Source organism: Conger conger, chromosome 1 (genome assembly GCF_963514075.1).
Source record: "Conger conger chromosome 1, fConCon1.1, whole genome shotgun sequence".
In the NCBI taxonomy this organism is placed as follows: Eukaryota; Metazoa; Chordata; class Actinopteri; order Anguilliformes; family Congridae; genus Conger; species Conger conger.
Window position 1 is genome coordinate 64,188,269 of NC_083760.1, and position 19,268 is coordinate 64,207,536.

The 19,268-nt window shown below is 39.5% G+C and overlaps 3 protein-coding genes across 6 annotated transcripts; 1 reads left to right on the plus strand and 2 right to left on the minus strand.

The window, feature by feature from the left end:
* Nucleotides 1-1,413: 1,413 nt before the first annotated feature.
* LOC133105449 (uncharacterized) lies at nt 1,414-5,979 on the minus strand. Of its 2 annotated transcripts, XM_061215579.1 has the most exons (10): nt 5,437-5,979; nt 5,331-5,348; nt 4,781-5,143; nt 4,675-4,692; nt 4,447-4,510; nt 4,119-4,162; nt 3,484-3,622; nt 2,966-3,079; nt 2,516-2,586; nt 1,414-2,218 (listed from the first exon to the last, which is right to left on the minus strand). In XM_061215579.1, exons 1-10 carry the CDS (start codon nt 5,884-5,886, stop codon nt 2,195-2,197), a joined length of 1,305 nt encoding a protein of 434 aa, XP_061071563.1. In that variant the 5' UTR covers nt 5,887-5,979; the 3' UTR covers nt 1,414-2,194. The 2 variants fall into 2 exon arrangements, with proteins under 2 accessions (XP_061071563.1, XP_061071571.1); XM_061215587.1 differs by lacking the exon at nt 5,331-5,348.
* A 398-nt stretch (nt 5,980-6,377) lies between these two features.
* LOC133127626 (sorcin-like) lies at nt 6,378-11,005 on the minus strand. Of its 2 annotated transcripts, none has more exons than XM_061240658.1 (8): nt 10,760-11,005; nt 9,354-9,446; nt 9,047-9,116; nt 8,618-8,661; nt 8,032-8,179; nt 7,214-7,327; nt 7,005-7,063; nt 6,378-6,809 (listed from the first exon to the last, which is right to left on the minus strand). In XM_061240658.1, the coding sequence occupies exons 1-8, from the start codon at nt 10,796-10,798 to the stop codon at nt 6,783-6,785; spliced, it is 594 nt and encodes a 197-aa protein (XP_061096642.1). In that variant the 5' UTR covers nt 10,799-11,005; the 3' UTR covers nt 6,378-6,782. The 2 variants fall into 2 exon arrangements, with proteins under 2 accessions (XP_061096642.1, XP_061096634.1); XM_061240650.1 differs by having other exon boundaries at nt 9,354-9,449; nt 10,760-11,003.
* Nucleotides 11,006-13,302: 2,297 nt separating this feature from the next.
* snrnp48 (small nuclear ribonucleoprotein 48 (U11/U12)) lies at nt 13,303-17,683 on the plus strand. Of its 2 annotated transcripts, none has more exons than XM_061252601.1 (9): nt 13,303-13,596; nt 13,838-13,954; nt 14,455-14,515; nt 14,793-14,873; nt 15,726-15,911; nt 16,130-16,251; nt 16,376-16,470; nt 16,608-16,973; nt 17,292-17,683. In XM_061252601.1, the coding sequence occupies exons 1-9, from the start codon at nt 13,441-13,443 to the stop codon at nt 17,347-17,349; spliced, it is 1,242 nt and encodes a 413-aa protein (XP_061108585.1). In that variant the 5' UTR covers nt 13,303-13,440; the 3' UTR covers nt 17,350-17,683. The 2 variants fall into 2 exon arrangements, with proteins under 2 accessions (XP_061108585.1, XP_061108594.1); XM_061252610.1 differs by having other exon boundaries at nt 13,841-13,954.
* Nucleotides 17,684-19,268: the final 1,585 nt, after the last annotated feature.

Here is a 19,268-nt window from a genome sequence, read left to right on the forward strand (position 1 = left end):
CATTGCAGTTTATTTCGTCGGTAGTAAAAAAGTTAATTGAAGTTAATTCAAAACGATTAATTTAACCTGGCGATGGCGATATACTATTTTGAACAGTAGGTACTGAACACACTGATTTTTTTTTTTTTTTTTTCATTCTCGTTTTTTTCACTCAGGTTTTATATTGGGTCCCAAATTCCTGAATTCACCCTACTATCTCGTTGTTGTTCTTATTCTTTCCTTCTTCAGTGTATTTAATTTATGCACTGTGAACCAAATAACTGCATATTTATTTCTGTGATACTCTCAATCATACAGTTCCGTATACTCACTGCGCTGTAGTGTTGAATACTAACTATCTCAAATTACCTAAGAAAAATAACAAGAACTATGCACATGTTCCATAACCTGTTATTTAATGATTATGCACACATCTTGATCTTAAAAAAACTCCTTAATTCCCCAACGCTATTTAGTGTTGACTTAATTTTATTTATGTTTTAATACATTGTTATTCATTTACTTGATACGTATTTCAGGTTTATTTTTATTTGTTTATTGTGTGTTTCCTTTATTGTGTATTTCCTTTTGCTTACAATTGGTTTTAATGAATGTTCAATGTTGGGATTTACTCATAGTCTACCAGGCTGGCATGTGCACAGATAGACACCAATATATGCTGAAGCATGCCCCCTGCCTGGAGACAGCAAAAGTACCCTTTTGTCTACAGTGGTTTGTTTTACTTACCAAAGGTGCCGTTTTTTGAGCATATGCCCCACAAAAACACTGCCCTGCCAGCGCCCAGCTAGTGAAATCAATTCAGCTCTTCATATTGCTGGTTATTTGGTTCACGCATCTAGGCCCTACAATATTTCAGAAGCCACAGTGCTTCTCATGTCAATTTGCTGAAGCTAAGCAGGTGTGGGTTAGGTTAGTGATTGCATGGGAGACCTCTGGCAAACTAATGCTGGGAATATACTGCACAAACACTAAAGTCTTAACATTGCAAACAAGCAAACATGCAACAACAAATTCAGTATTGATTTGAAAAATGGTTGGTGTAAGTAAATTGTGGCAAAATCATACATATGGTTTATTCCGAGCTTAATTTTGGGAAAGGGATGGTGTGAGGGCTCTGAAAAAACTCTTCAGCACAAATTAATAGAAAATGCAATATTTTGTCCTTACTCACTATGGTCTTTGGGACCTTTCAAAAGACCATCTGATTTTTATTTCATGTGGATGAGTGGAAAGCACACAAACATAATTATACCAGTGATGCAACCATATGCATTTTTCTCCCTGGGGCTACACATACACCTAAACCGTAAATGAATTTTTTTAAATGCTGAATTTATTTTATAATATTAGACTTGTTACAATAGCTTTCTCTTTCACCACTGAATTGAATATTAACCAAGTTTGGAAAGTAACGGCAGAAGTGTAATGGTTTTTATTAAAGAGATTACTTGGCATATTACAGTGTTTACTTTCATGCTACAATTGAATACAATGCATGTACTCTGACAGGGAAGACAGATAGTGTATGGGAAAATTTCCTAATCCAGAGTTTTATCATTTTAAAAGCTTTAAGAAGTATGAAAAACTGCTGTGCTAAAACATTAAGACTGCAGAATGTGACATTTGATAATAGGAAGCTGAGTTTCAATTGGTCGAGAGGTATTGCTGACTTAAAAAGAGATATTTAAATGGGGGAATAACATGTTTACAAGAAAGATATACCTTACAAAGCAGAAAGATATCACATTAAGCCCTAGCTTCTGTTTATTTAAAGTGTCCACACCAACCCCATAATCAGTCCTCAGTGTGACACACACACCAGTTTAGAAGTAAACATCTTCAGAAATCCCAACATTGTGACTTGGTCATTATGGAACTTGTAAATGCTTAAGAGCTTAGTCACGTGTTAAGCGAAGCAAAATGGTATAAAGAGGGACTGCCCGTCTTACATTTTGGGGAAAGTCAGTTAGCACATTCCCCCATTCTTTATTGGTTGCAAGTATGAATGAAGTCTTAAGAACATTCAAAGGTCTTGTTGTGTTGAATAGTTTTCCTGAAGTAATAATAAAGGATATTTCCATGACAATAGATACATATAATCTTCAAGAGATAAAATATTATCATAATAATATTATACTGTAGGTATCAGTACCTTATAAGTACCAATAATAGCAAGTGTATGTCTGTGACGGCACTACAGGAGACTTGCTTGGATGAACTGAAAAAAAGAATGCAAACATTTAAAATGGATTGCATACCATCAAACACATTTAGCTTTATACAGCCTTTGCTTTTTTACCACCATGGCTATGTTTTTTGTTGTACAGTTATCAAATGCTTAATACACTTAATTTGCTCCATTATTTAGAGCTGGAAACAAATATCACAAAACAGAGGGCCTTCTAAGTGGCAACTTTAAAACATTTCTACTATCTTGGTAAAGGTTTGATTGTTTGTTTGTATTTATCAAGGCTTGTGGATGTATTCACACCAGACTGTCATCGTACATACTTACATCTTCCAAAGCAAAGGTGGCCACTTGGCAGTCACAAGCCAGGCCTGCACTAATCCGTTTCTTGAATCGATCTGTAGTATAAATATAGAGCACACAGACAATTTGTATAACAACCAAGTCCCCTACCATTTTTACCTTCTTGAAAGTTTATTTGTAATTACATTAATTTTCATTTCTAAAATGTTTAGAAATGTCTTTATCTCTTTAAAAGAGTAAAATATTTCAACATCAACTGATTTGCAAATAATATAGCAGCATGTTTACTCCTTATAGTATATGTTTGTATGTGTATTACTACAACATGTTTAATGCATGGTCAATGTCTTTCTGCCAGTTTTGCAGTTTAATAGGTATTGTTATATATCTGATTGCACAGTTAGGACTGTGTTCAAAACAATTACATTTACACAAGAATACTGTTTAAAAAAATAATAATAATAATTTCTATACCTGTCAAGGTCTGTATCTTCATTGTGCTTGCCACAAAGTCATCATATTTCATGCCTCCTTCAGAGGCGAAGTGTCTCCATATTGACTTGAAGGTCTTAGAATTCAGAGTAATGTCTATAGAATGTAATATTGAAGAGACTTTAGACTGAAAATCACGTAAAGTTTTCTATATGAACATTACTGTATGATACGTATCCCTTTCTATTTTGCATACACTTGTGAGCACGTTATTAGGTATTTATTAGACTTATTTGTTTAGCCTTATTAATCTTCTGTTGCTGTAGCATGAGGTGTTTCTGATATACTCAAATCACCCTGTCTGGCACCAACAATCTTTTAACAAACTGGTTTACCTAATAAAGTGTTCACTGAGTGTAAATTCAGGGTATAACATAGGATAAGTATTTCAATAAAATCTAAAATATTTAATGAATACAATTTATGAAATTATGAGTCCAGACAGTTGTAATAGGATGTACAACTACAAACGGTTGTATATAGGATGGCAACCCTCTTACCTCTCCCTTTAAGTGCAGTCTCCATCTGATGTATTGTCATAACTCCAGAGGTATAACCCACAAATTCTCTCTTTAGCAGTATCAGCTCTTCCAACAGCTTGTTCATTTTTTTTACTTCTAGTTTGCCAGATTCATTTTCCTAGAATAGCTTAATTTAAGGAAGGGTAATTAATGTGTACACTCATCAAAGATTTACTTAAAAATGTGAAAACTACTTGTTTGTGGTGCTTTTTCTTCCAAAGTATTAATTTGGGCTAAAATAATACTGATCAGATTTTGACAGTTATCTGTCTATATGTTTGTGGAATGATTGTTTTATTATGAGTACATCAAACATGCCTCCTAATTGGTGAAGGTTTGGACAAAGGGCCACTGAAACATACCATTTGTTAGCTAATGACTAATTAAAAGATAAAGCAAATGATAACCTTTATTTTGCATGGCATGCATAGTTTTCTGACATGTGGCTTACTGTGAGAGGGAAAATAATTTGTCAGACACAAAAAGCACCTCCTTAAGAATAAACACCTTGTTAAAATTCTGGGATTGCAACTGTGATTGGACAAAAACCAACATACACACAGGGGCCCCTCGACCAAGGTTGGGAACCACTGCCTTAGACAACAGAAGGATACACCCATGTAAGACATCATACTTTTGCATGTCTCGAGACTCAGTTCTGGAATTAAAAGAAGGTGGGGAACAAAAGAATGTCTGAAACCAAAAATACACCTTTTTCTCAAAACAAATCTATTATAATGAAAGAATATAATTAACTGTATTTTAAACATAAAATATAGCTCTTTACCCATGTGCTGTTTATTTTTAACATATTTACAAGGGTAATTTTGGAAGTGACTGTGTATTGTATACTGTATACATATGGAGACTGTTGATGAACTGGAATTATTTAATGCAATATAATGTTGGTTTCATCAAGGCAAACTTAACTGCATCACTTACGCTGGTCTCCAACAGTGTGACCCAATTCAATTAGCTTTTTCTGGAGTTCCATTGCACTGAGCTCCTATTTAGAATAAACACAGTTTTAGAAGTTGCTGTACGATTGTCAGAGAATAGTTCATTATGTTTTTGTTTTTTAACTGACTGCACTGTATAGTTCCAGTCTGTCCATTCCATATACTTTTAAAATAAGAATACAATTATTTTACTCAACTGAACTGTGCTTACCTCCAGTATACTGTCCTTCTGTGGAGGTGAAACAAAAACAATAGTTTCTGGTATGCGTTTTTCTAGCAAATCACATTAAATGGATGAACTCAATTCAAGTACTTACTTTGACACATGATTCCTCTGGGAACAAATGACAGGCCAGGCTCTCTGGCCAGGTGAAACCAAATTTATTCATCAGACTTTCACAGCCCTGCTTAGCACTCTCACAAAGAGAACGGCAAGGTGGCCTAATTTCACCCAGCTCACACTTTGGGACATAGACTGTGCACAGAAAGAACTTGAGGTCTGGAGAGCACTGAACTTTAACAAGTGGGTAGAACTGGTGTACTTCAAGCCCAGCGTCCTCTTGGTTTAAATGCTTCAAAATATTTGGCATCCTGGTTTTGTTGTAGGCTATATCCTTACATAGTGGTACTGTAATAGGTTCACAGGATTCTTGAGAAGCTTGCAGACTGCTTTTAGATCCCTGCATGCAACACACAAATGCCAAAAGTATTAGAATCCATGTCCGCACATCTGCAGTGAAACCTACTTTTTTGAACGTAGAATGCATTTCGTATCAGAGACTTATAACAGGATTTCTCAGCTTGTGTGCACTCCATATACTTTTAAAATAAGAATAAAATTATTTTACTCAACTGAACTGTGCTTACCTCCAGTATACTGTCCTTCTGTGGAGGTGAAACAAAAACAATAGTTTCTGGTATGCGTTTTTCTAGCAAATCACATTAAATGGATGAACTCAATTCAAGTACTTACTTTGACACATGATTCCTCTGGGAACAAATGACAGGCCAGGCTCTCTGGCCAGGAGAAACCAAATTTATTCATCAGACTTTCACAGCCCTGCTTAGCACTCTCACAAAGAGAACGGCAAGGTGGCCTAATTTCACCCAGCTCACACTTTGGGACATAGACTCTGCACAGAAAGAACTTGAGGTCTGGAGAGCACTGAACTTTAACAAGTGGGTAGAACTGGTGTACTTCAAGCCCAGCGTCCTCTTGGTTTAAATGCTTCAAAATGTTTGGCATCCTGGTTTTGCTGTAGGCTATATCCTTACATAGTGGTACTGTAATAGGTTCACAGGATTCCTGAGAAGCTTGCAGACTGCTTTTAGATCCCTGCATGCAACATACAAATGCCAAAAGTATTAGAATCCATGTCCGCACATCTGTAGTGAAACCTACTTTTTTAAAAGTAGAATGCATTTCTCATCAGACTTCTAACAGGATTTCTCTTCACTTTTTACTCCTCCTGTAACAAGACGCAGAATTGCAGTTTCAGTAATAAGGGAGGGTTGGAACTCAAAAACAGCTGGAATTAATTTCAAGGTTCTTGCAACACATTTAGTCCAGCCCCCTACTTTTTACTAATGTCAATGCAAGACCATGTAATCGGCCATCTGAAGCATTTTTCAGGCACTGGATTTTTCCCAATTGTCAGCTGATCTCGAGTTCCCACCGGCGTTAAGAGAGTGAGGATTCATCAACCACATTTCCTTGGTTTCTTTGGTCAGCCCAATATTGCTAATAATGGGAGTAATTATAAATGTAAAATATGACGCGTGCATTATGAGGTTTGCAGACCCTCTTGTGGAGTGTTGATATAGATCAGTGCCCTGCAGGTGCTACATGTCACTGTGCAACCCGTAAATTGAATCGTCTGCTGGCAAAACAATAATAAAGCATTCAAAACGTGATGAATGTGGGTTATATACACTTTATTATATCACAGTAGGCACAGTGCAGTCTTCCCTCCACTGGTTGTTGCCACATAACTACATTATCAGAATTAATATTGGGTAAAATTGTGATTAAAACCAAAAAAATAATAATAATCATGATAACATCAATATACAGGCACATTTCATATTTTAATTACAATCACTAGACTTGATATAGGTTCCTTCTATAGACTATATTTTCTACTCTATGGAGGAAATTGAGAAAAAATTAGGTGAAAGCAGTACATCAAAAGTATTGGTGTTATTATAAAATGTATAAAAATGGAGAAACCCCCCCACAAGTTTTAAGCATATAACATAATAAGCATGTGGAGGTAGGCATGACAAGTGGTCCAAATTCCTTTAGTCATCTTCTCCTCCTCATGTGCTCATGGTACACTGGATAAACTGGAGAGAAAGAAACATCACTTACAACTGCTATCATTTCCGCAAGAAAATATATACATTTCCACACAACATAACACTTGCAATACAATGCTAATGGTAGCATGTGCCTTTGTGTTGCACTGTAATGGTTTTCTGTCGTGTCCATCAGCTCCATCAGTGTGAAGAACATTGGTGCCACTGAGCTTGAATACTTACATCATCATACTGAAAACTGGCCACACCCTGCTGACTCTGATCCCGTCTTCTAAACAAATCTGTAAAAACAATGCAAACAATGCAGTGAATGGTTCTTACCACACTGAACAGAAAACTCATTGTACATAATGCCTCAAATTATTTAAGCAAGCCAGATTGATGTTTGTACAGGAAGCAAAAACTGCAGTTCGTGCAAACAAAATTCTTACCTGTCAGCGATTTGAGTTTGATGGAACAAGCAACATAATCATCGAATGAGATCTTCCCTTGGGTGCTGTATCTTTTGATAATGGTATTCATAGCTTGACTGCTCAGTCTGTAACCTATGGGCACACGAGGGAGACGAGAACAAATCGTGGGCCTTCGCTTGTTACCCTGAATTTCAAAATAACAATCCTTCTCAACAAAGCCTATTCAGTCTGTGTAGACCTAATTCTCATCAGTCCTATGCAGTTACTCACCTAATCTGGCCCCTGCACCTATTAAATTACTGCTAAATGTAACCATGCAAAAAGCATTACCCGCTGCATGCACTCATCTGATGCTCTAACCCTTCAGACAGTGATCATTTTACATCGAATAGGCCACACATATTACAAGAGAGGCAGTGCCGAAATAATGAGAGGTATGCAATGTCCAATTGTGTTCCACCAGTGCAGGCACCTGGTCACAGTTTGGGTAAAGACAGGGCAGAGGGTCAAAGCTGTGCCCATGCGGACTGAATCCGGCATCAATTTAATAGCACTTCAATCATATAAACAGAAAAAAAGTAGTTTACACCCAGAATCTCCAACATATCAGAAATGCAAATCGATCTAATTCAACAAGAACCCCCAAAAATTCAGTTGACATCATTAGTGTTACATTTTAATGTTGCATGCTTCAGCTTGAGATTTTATTTATTTTTTCTTTGTGGGGGGTCAAATCCACCTATGGATTTCTACCTCACCATATGAATTAAATGTTCAATTTAGAGAAGTGAGGAGTGGAGTGAAAGACCCTGGATATCTATGGTGGTGTGCCGTACCCATGGAGACTATGGCTTGGTGCATTTCCTGGGGGTCCACATTGCCACTGCGATCTCGGTCAATGGACATGAAGTGCTGTTTCCAAGCATTCAGGACGCTCCAGAGCTCCTTGAATTCATTGAATCCCATTGTGTGCGAGTAGTCCCTCTGAGTTTGTGTTAGGGACCACACAGCAAGCGACAAATATTGAGTCAAACCTCTCTCATGTCTTCTCTATATCCATGCACTCAGTTTTGTAAAGCAGTGTTTCAATAACAATGAATACAATTCACAAATGAACACAAATTCAGAAAAGGCCTTTCTGGGGAAAAAACTCAACCAAGAAAAGTACTTGGCTGCGTAAGTTAAATGTATAAGCACAAATACCTTTTAAGTTATCCAAGAATATAGCAATAATTTGGGCATGTCTTTTCAACCCTACCTTGATTTCCATGCTTCATGGCCTATAACATTCTGCTGCTACAGGAAATGTAAAAAATATCCATGCTCCTTCTAGCATATATTTCAATGTAAAACAATAAGCGAGATGTACACAGTTCTCAGAGAAAATGTAAATGTGAAATTTAGATCAGATGAAAAGGATACGTCCAGCATGCTGATCATCATTCTACATGTCTCAAGGTTGAAAGCTGCCAAATAAGGAAGATACTGTTAGTCTTTTTCCACAGTTCAATACAATGAGACATGTTCAAATAATGTGCAGACAAAGTGCATTCGATAATTACATTGGAGTTGTTTGGTACAGCCTTTGACACCGCTGAGTATTTTCACCCCAAAAGCTACTGAACAATATAGCCTATATTCTGCATGAATTATGTGGGTTACAAATTAAGTATGTGTCGAAAATACACACAGTTTAAAAAGGTTAGATAATGAGTAAGTGCATCCCTTCCTTTACACAAGAGTACGCTGCTATGCAGTAAAATTTCAGGTCTGTGCTTGTCATTGCCCTAAACTGAAAGCTACTTTTCTCAATAGAACAGGGCCATGGAATGTGCCAAACTCTAATCTTACGTTTATAACCTCCAGAGATGTTGGACTGGGTTAGACATTGCTGAAGCTCTTCTGCAGAGATCTGGCCATCCTAAACAACACAAAGAAACATCTTCAAATAAATACATTAAATTATTCCATGTTAAATGTGCAGAGCAAGGACACAGGAATTCCATAAACAGAGATTTGAGGTTTACACATTGACATCTACATTGTATTGCATGCTTTAAAAGCTTTTTTTAAAGTGGACTCCAGAATAAGAACAGCAGTATCTGTGAGTTGACTAACTGTTGACCACCTAGAAAATAACATTTCTAAATAGTCTTACCTGTCCAGCAACACCAGAGAAATACCCATAGAGAGGATCCTGGGTTTGGCCAGGGAATCCTCCCATAACAGGGGCACCAGGGGCTCCCCCATACTGCTAAGGAGGACAGAAAAAGACAGCAACATGGCATGAAACATGTTTAGAATTTTGTGCAAATGTATTAGAAATATAAAAAAAAAAGAAATATTTCATTTATACATGTATTGAGACCCTTAATTCAGTCATTTGTAGAAGTTTAGCAGCAATGACAGCTTCGAGTCTTATTTTGTCACAATTTTATCGCGGAGGACATTCCAGTAGTAGTCACCCCTCCCTATTCTTTTGTCCAGGAAATTGCATAACCTCCTTCCACCATGCCTCTCCGCCCATCTAATCCATGCAACAGGAAGAAGATAAACGCCCCACCAAACTTTACAGCGTGTTTGCGGTAGCTACAATGCACCGGACATATAGTTAAAACCTCAAGGAATAATATGAAGCAGCAATGCACATTTTTAATTGAAAATCGAGCTCTAACTATTGTGGATAAGTCAGCTAGATGGCTAGTATGTACAAACTATCGTTGAAACAAGCAGCATTACATCTGATAATACACCCACCTTCGAAAGCTGGAAACCAACGACACGATTCGCAAAGATTTTAGCATGGAATTTGTTTTGTTACGTTAGCTAACGTTAGTATAACGTTATACATCAGTTCCCAAAGCTCCATTGTGCAGTTATCACAAAACAAATGAATTCCTAATATATAGCTAGCTAACTTAAATAATCAAATCCATACCAGGCTACTTGATTTACATGATGTGCAGCTAATTTCGCAGGCAACAACGGCAGCAACATTTGCAAAACGAAACGAATAACAGTATGTGATAGCAATGGTTAATAACAGTGCATCCGTTTTAGAAAATATGTATTTCACATGTCGTTATAGGTTCACATTTAACGTTATTAAATCAGATCCAATGATTCCCTGTGCAGTACTAGAAGGCGAACCACTTTCAGGGTTCAGGCCCACCTGAAGGCGTAGGCTAATCTCAACCATTCATGTGGCCATCGAACTTGCATTAAGTAATTTAAGGCGACCTAGCGTTAGGCAGCGGGTTTTGTTCGGATTTCCTGTAGCTAGCCAACTTAGCATATTTAGCCAGTAGCTAAATAGTAGCAATTTTTTTCCAATAGCCATGTGCCCTCTACCTTATTTATACAAGTTAATGATATAGCTCACTTTAAATGTCTTTACAATTAGACACATTACTCCAAGTACTAGCTAGCTGTAGCTAACTTCCGCATAACAAACATGTAACTGATAGTTTCAACATCCATCCATTCGTTATAGTAACTTATTTCCCGCGTTTCTTCGCTGTTTTAAATGTTGCTGACAATTAATTAAACAGAGGCGTAACCTACCCCAAATCCTGAAGGAGGACCATAACCTGGAAAGGCCATCTTTTCTGCACGTTTTCAAGAAGACACAAAGTCTCGATTTGGAACGATCTGGTTTGTTGCGGTAAACTACACTGCATTCACTCTCTCACAATAAAAATGGGAGGGTCAGTGTTGAGGAAAGTTACCGTAGGCTTGTCAAAGATCGTAGAGAAATAGAAGATCAGTGATCACAGCCTCTCTATATCACTGCAGTCAGCAAGGGAGGGATGGAGACAGAGCTGCACTTCCTCACAACGACATGTGGAAATTGCCTGAGCATACTGGAGTATTTTTACGCAACCTCAATTTAAAATATGCCCTGAATTCAAAACTCTGAAAACACTGAAAGCTTTCCTATTTATTGGCGAACACAAACATGCATTAGATTAGCGGCAAATGACATTACAGTTTGCCATAAAGAGACAACCAGTGAGCATATTTGGGTTGCCCTGTGTTTATAAACTGTATGTCGAAATAAATGTTAATGAGTTTAGTTGTATGGTTTGTCTATGCTATCATTTGTGCTTTGGCAACATAATACGCATCTTGTCATGCCAATAAAACGTTTTTGAATGTGAAATTAGAATTTCACTGTATTTGCTAATCCAAAACTCTTCGTTCGTAAAATTTGTGTGCGCAGCTACACACTGTATCGTGGTAGTCCGGTAAGAACATCGTCAGAAAAAACGCATTGTGCGATTTCTCGACAAGATGGCTGATGAGATTTACCGTATAGCCAAATGTTATCGCCTAACATTTCGGAAATTAAATAATCTTGGAGGACATCAAATTAATATATATTTTACTGCACTATTGCAATTTTCTAATGAGATTGCAGGATTTACCACTGGGTCCACACATAGATACTACATTTGTACTAAACCAGGCTCAAACTATGTGCACACTCAAAGTGTGAAAATAATCAATTATTGCCATCATTGCAGACTATATGGGACATATGACAAATACAGTATTGCATAAGCAAGTCCAGAATTGAAAAAGGCTCACTGACACGTTGACTCACTCTCTACCTATGTTCATAGTCCTTAAATTCGGGTTCAACACATGTTCACAGAGAAGGGGTGGGATAAACAGTGTTGTGGTTTGGGGGTGTTTGCTGCTGAAATTCCTCTCTTGACCATTAGAAGTCTAAAATTACCTATTGTACCTTTAAGCCAGAGTTCCTGGGGTGTATATCACAAAGCACGATTACTGAGTTTGCTGGATAAATTCACTAAAGAAAACCTACAACAGCTGTTTTACTTCAGTAAATGTTCAAGTTTTGGCAGGGTTCCTGGTTTTACTGCTAATGTCAGGAGGTGAGCCAATAATTGAAAGAGTTATTTTGCCAACCCAGGAAGTGGCTGAGTTAGTGAACCGAGGCATGCTGATAGCCCCCTTGTTGGCCAGCTTGTACCCCTGGATGTCACATTGCCCCTCTTGAGAGTCCAGTCGTCCCTGACACTTTGGTCTGGGACCGTGTATGCCTCTGGCCACTTGGTAAAATAGTCCATGGCCATGAGAACATACCGGTTCATCAAGTGAGTGGTAGGAAAGGGGAACCAGTATGTCAACTTGGGAGCCCCCACCAAGTACTGCTGCGCGGCTTGCAAGCATTGTGTGGGCCCTTTCTAGGCAGTGCAGGTGGTGCAGGCATCGCCCAGAAAGTTCCACATCCCATAGGAATCACGTTCCAAGTAGAAGAGGCCCCACAGTTGGTGGAGTGTCTTGGCAACCCCAAAGTTCCTTGCCCTGGTGGCTCCATGCTCCGTGGCACCAGCCAGAGTAATAGGCTTTTGTTTCTTTGTGAAGCGCTGACACATCACCCCACTTCAGCTGTTTCCCCGCCTACAGCCACTCCTGGACTCGGAGCAGCAATGGGTCATCGCACTGTGCCTCTCGCAGCTGCGTTCGGTCCAGGCCCAGGCTCTGCTCAGGAGAGCTGATTGGTGCCTTGCATGGCAGCCAATCGCCGTTGGTATGTGAGTGCGTATATGAAAGGGTGAATGAGAAGCATGAATTGTACAGTGCATTGGATAAAGGCGCTATATATTGCAGCCATTTACCATTCACCATCATCGGCTTGGAGCTCCACTGGCCAGGGGTGTCGGTGCCAGCTCCTTGTCTGCCTCCGCTCAGCCAGTCAGCTCTGCATCCCCTGGGCTGCTTGGTCCTTCGGCTGCACTGTCGGCAGGCGTTGCCAATCTCAGCGTGCCCCTGGTAGGGAAGCCTGAGTCCACTTGCTCCATCGGGCAAGTCCGGGAAAGCAATGCTCGAATGCTCAACTCCCACATCTCTGGTAGATTTTTCACAGAATGACCCACCTTTTAGCATTTTATCTTTTACCTAAGACTCTCTGTTTTTCTCAACTGATTAATTATCTCTTGCTGACCAAAGCTCCGTACAGAGATATGGGCTGTGAAAGTCAAAATTTTGGTTTGGTTTTTATTTTACTGTAGTATTAAAATGTGGTGCCACGCTCCGCTACAGTAGGTGGCGGTATGTATTTTTCTGCGAAACTAATAGTGCCAATAAACAGAGAAGAAGACGACACAACAGCAAGGAAAGCGAATTTAGCTAACGTTAGCTAGCTATTGTGTGGCGTTTTTAATTATGTATCGCCATTTTCTCTAGTTTTCTGTTGCAGACTGTTAGTTTTAAATATGTGTGACTTGCCAGTGAGTAGCGAAGTGGAAGATTCACTTCGTTTTCGGCTGCAGTCACTCCAAGAGTTGACGGAATGCACAGAGAAGTGTCAGCAACAGCTAAACGGATTGTTTGAGGCTTTCGGATGGAGTAATGAAATGAACTCCATTGAGGTAACTTGCTACGTAACGTTAATTCACTAGTTTAAATTGCAATGTAAACGGGTTAAGTTAGCTAATGTAGTTGCAAGGCATGGGTTGACGTGCGTCCCTCACATACAATTTCCCCGAGCTAGGCTACTGCGTCGTTATAAATGTGGAAGCCCTACACATCATCCACACTACAAAGTGTTCCACACTGTCTGGAGTAAAAAGTGTCTGGAGTAACATAATACGCATGTCTCTCTGGATTAAGCAGGATTCCATGGAAGTGTGCCAGTATGACCACAACCACCGTGTTCCGAAGAAGAGCATGGCGAGACACGAAGCGTCCTGCAGGCTAAACAAAATGGGATACTCCCGAGAAGAACAGGTGCCCGCGATATATGAAACCACAATTGCCATTTGGTCTTGTACTGCTGGTATTTGCATTATAAATCGTCTACAATGCACTATTTGGACAGTGACACGTTTCATGTAGTTTTGGCTCCGCAGTCCAGCACGTTGGATTTTAAATGAATGGTGTAGGGATTACGGCAATTATAGGGGACCAGAGCTAATTGGACAAATTGACATAATTTTGAGTGAAGTTAACACATTCAACTGCCCGAGGTCTGCAACCCATGTCCATCATAAAGCGATAAGTGTCTTCCCTGATGATGCTTTTGGCCCTGAAGAAGTCCATGGTTGCTTTGCAGTCTGTGTTGAGGTCATTATCCTGCTGCAAAAGAAGAAAAAAATAGATATTTTTGTCACTGTGTAAATACTTATGGACTGTGCTGTTTTTAAAAAAGGCTGATCAACTACTGGATGCATGAGACATAATATTTCTGTCATTCTTTTATGCATTCATGTTTTATGTATATTTTTTAGGGAGCCATGTATGACACTGCCATTTGTTATGAAAAGACCAAAGTGCATACCTTGGTTATTGGTAAGTATATTTGAAGTAAGAATTTTTTTTTAAATGTATTGTTGGCGTTCATTTCTCTTAGATAATTTATCTGTAATGTTTCCAGCCTGGGTATGGGCAGTTCTGTGTCAACTCGAATTGCACTGCAGCATCTCCTCAATTAAATTTTTTAAACAATTTTAACAATTGTTTCATATCATATATTGTTAGAATACTGGCTTGTTTTCAGTCACCAGGTATTTTTCAATTTCACATTTTCAATTTCACATATTTTAAACATTGTCATTGTTTTGTCTAGACAAACATACACAGCAACAGATCATTCTTCAGGCGAAGGCATCAGCACCTATTGGAAGAACAGAAGGACTGTATTGCCAAAGTAAGTTTAGCTTGTGGAAAATCGGATCGTTTGTTGAAAGATACTAAAACTGGACTGAAGGAGTAAGAATTATGCCACTAGATTCCCCATTTGCAAAAATTAATTGAAGTTTGCACAGGAACTGTGGGTGCGTTTCTAACAGGTGGCAAAATGGGTAACTTGAAGTGGGATATGTTGCAATAGTGTCCAGCAGATGGTGCTAGTGAGCAGTCGGTGAAGTTTCTGTTCAATAATTTGTTGTATTTAATGTCTCTCTAACGTATCAGGATATGTCATGTTCAGTTTACAATCTAAAGCATTATCCTACTTTCTAAGTATCCCCATGTCATCAGGTGTGTTATCACTGCATTTGTGTTTTGTTTTTCAGCAACAGGGGTGAGTATAAAGAGGAAGTTTGAACTAGCTGTTCTCCTCTCATTCAGGCATGGCCTGTTAACTTTCAGTATCCTTTAATACAATATCCTTTTAAACCCGCTGGTTAAAGCAGTGTCCTGACGTGCTCTGTGCCATCGTCATGGTAGTTTGATTGCGTTCCCTGTACGTGTTGGGGAAGTACAGTGAATTCTGCTGGTCCTTGAAATATTGCAAATGGTTGCTGGTTATGGCTGTGACTGCTAAACTAAAAGGATGGTCAGTTGCATTGACATTATGCGTTCTGCAGTTTAGCCTGAAAGAAGAGTGTGTGAGTGTGTGAGTGTGTGAGAGATTGTGAGTGAGTGAGTGAGTGAGTGAGTGAGTGAGAGTGGTCAGGCCAGCTGTGGTGTGTCCTGTAGGCACAGCTGTTTACGGTTGTTTACAGTTTGTTTCCTGTTTGTTTTCCATCTGGGTAAAGCCTTCATCTATGTGCCTCAGGTGAGTATTCTTCGGACCCTCCTGATGTTCCTCAGAACCACAAGCGATCGATCTGTGACTTCACCGTGGCAGACCGACTGGCTCTGTATGACCATGTGATTAGGGAGGCCGGCCAGCCGAAGGCGCTGACAAAACCAGTGGAGAACGATGACCTCTATGTTGATTTGGTGGCCAAACTCAAAAAAGGTATAACAGTGAGATCTGCTATTCTACACTCATCAACTCTGTTATGGTCATTCTCTCTTTTTCTGAGCATGTCTTTTTTCACAAAGTCTTTCCAATGATGTTTTGTTTTTTCAAGATTTTTTTAGTTCATAAACCTCAATTTGTAATTGCATTCGTAACCAAAGCCTATTTATGAAGCCCCTTTCACACAATTCCTTGTACTTTGAAATTCCCTGCAGATGAGGAACAGAATGGCCCAAAGTCACACCTGGAGGTTCTGGCAGAGATGAGAGACTACAAGAGACGTCGACAGTCCTACAGAGCCAAGAATGTCCACATCACCAAAAAGACTTACACAGAGGTCTTTTTAACACCCAAACCTTTTTCTTTACCCTTTGTGATCTGTGCTTTGGTACATATTGTTTATATTGACATTGTTTTACATGACATGGCATTTGTTGTAAGTGCATGTGTTTGATTATCAGGTGATCCGGGAGGTCATCGATGTCCACTCGGGTGAGCTGGCCAGAGTGTGGGAAGAAGAGGAGGAGCTCGGAGCGTCCAGACACTCGTCTCACAGGTGATCTAAGTGCAGTCACGGAGCAGTCCTATCCCTTGAAATATTAATAGCCGAACACGATTATCGTCTGTATGTCAGTGACTTGCCGTAGTTTACCCTAGTTGTAGCTCTGAGCGCATTGCCCCTCTGCCCTGCAGGAGGAGGTCTGAGGAGAGACGCTCGGTGTCGGTGGAGTCGCGGAGCTCCCTCTCCTGCTCCCGCCGGAGGCGTCACCGCAGCCCTGAGCGCAGCCCGGACCGGGAACGGGGCAAAGATCGGGACAGGGAATGGGACAAAGACAAGGACAAGGACAAGGACAAGGACCGGGACCGGGAACGGGACAAAGATCAGGACCGGGATCGGGACAAAGACAAAGACAAGGACAAGGACAAGGACCAGGAACGGGACAAAGGCAAGGACAGGGACCGTGAACGAGACAACGACAGGGACAGGGACCGGGAACAGGTCAAAGACAAACACAAGGACAAACACAAGGACCGGGACCGGGATGACCGGAAGCAGAGGTGAGCCGCGCAACTTCCAACCACTTTCAATTACAAGACTTTCTGTATGTACCATGACCTTATGGAAGTTTTTTGGTGAGATGTTTCAAAGCTGTTATGTTATGTTATGTTATGGCTATGAATTATCAAACCTCTGTTATTTTGTTTGGGTAGTTGGGCACAGCTCCACAATTTAATTTATAGGAATGGAAGGTCTCCACAACAATGTGCTCAACAACCTGATTAAAAGTGCATCGTTACGGTTGTAAGAAAGCAGGGGCACAGCCAGAATTGTTTTGACATTGTGATAGGACGTTGACATCACTTTATCCGTTTCAGGGATCTGCACTCTCCAGAAGAGAGACGCCACGAGCGAAAGAAAAGGAAGAGAACTTAGCTTCAGTATCTGGGGAGCCGTGCATGTGACCTTCACCCCTGGAACTGAGCACAGGGCTGCAGAGCCACGATTGTAACGCATGATCAAATGAAATATTTACTTTTCCCTGTTGTAGTGTGATGACATATTTCTTCATTTGAGACCGTTATCAACATTTTAGAGAGGGACAAATGCACACACTCGTATTTGAATGAGAGAAAACACTCTATTTTTAGACTAAGTTCAGTGGCTTAATGTATCCATAACAGGAGATACATCTGTGTATATTTCCCCATTCTAGGAAATCCTGTAACATTCTTGTTTGCAAATAAATAAATTCATGAATTGCAAGACATTCTTGTTTCCATTCTTGGCACCAAGTGCGAACACCTTTCACTGGGGCCTTCCTCTCGCTTAATGGTTTACATTTATTTCTATATTGCAGGCACTTTACAGCAGTGAGGTGGAAATGTGCATTTATTTACACAAGAACACACAACACTCAAGAAGCTGCTTTTAAACCACAGAAGTCAATCAATTTGTCAATCAACATGTCCGAATCTGCTTATCCTTGCATGACTCCAGTTGTAGGATTGTAGTTCTGCAGTCATCAATGCAATAATGTTCATGTACACATTTGAAAACCTACATTGTTGTACTAGAGGAAAGTAAAGGGATGTAGAGGAAAAGCGATTTGGGTGTAATAGCAGAACGCAGTATACATAATATCCAATGCCCTTCATAATTTTTGGGACAAAGACCAATTATTGATTTGCCACAATTACTTAGATTTGGAATCATACAATTAATATGAGGTTAAAGTATCCATTCTCAGATTTTATTAAAGGGTATTTTTATACATTTTGGTTTCCATGTGTAGAAATTACAGCAGTGTTTCTACATATACATGGCTTGGGCATGTATGGCTGCTGAACGTACTGACTTATTTTCATAGATGATATAACTGCTAATGGTAGTAGCAAAATTAATTCTGTGTATAGACACATCCTATCTGCTCAAGTTCAAACGAATGCCTCAAAACACATTGGCCGGAGGTTCATTCTACAGCAAGATCCCAAACATAATGCTAAAGCAATAAAGCAGTTCTTCAAAGGTAAAATATGGTCAAGGTTAAGTGGACTTGCTTCCGAAAACAAGCATGAGCTAAAGATGGCTGCAATACAGGCCTGGCAGAGCATCACCAGAGAAAACACCAAGCAACGGGTGATGTCCATGAATTGCAGACTTCAAGCAGTCATTCCATGCAAATGATATGCAAGAAATACTAAACATGACTACTTTCATTTACATAACACCGCTGTGTCCCAAACATTATGGTGCCTATGGTGTTCTACGTGGTGAAACCGAAATGTATAGAAATGTCATTGACATGACATTTTATTTGACAAATATCAAATTGTGGAGTACAGAGGCAAATAAATAAATGATGGGTCTTTGTCCCAAACCTTATGGAGAGCACTGTAAGGTGATATAATGGTGCCCCAGCAGCAGTAGGATGTTTGGCCCATTATAACCTCGAACATTGGAATGCTTAGCTCTGTGCTAGAATTTAGAGGGAAAGCTGAGAAAACATCAGAACTAAATGTCATTTGCATACATTTCCCATGGAATTTTTACTCTATGAGAAATTAATCCACATTTCATATGATTTATTGCTACTGATTCAGTCAGAAGCTCTTGATTTTTTTCCTGGATTTTGGTTGTAGCGTGCTTTCTCCACTGGATCTGAAGCCTTTCTGAACTGAGCTGCTTTAAATGGAAGTGACTGAACTTCAGAAGGAATATAAAATCATATAAAATATAAAATGGCTGATCCTACGCAATCTCCCAAGTTCCACATCAAAGTGTCTATGAATGCAATCTGGAGGGGGTCTGTAGATTCCTTTGGGAAAGCTTGCGTCGCCCTGAGTCATAAACTC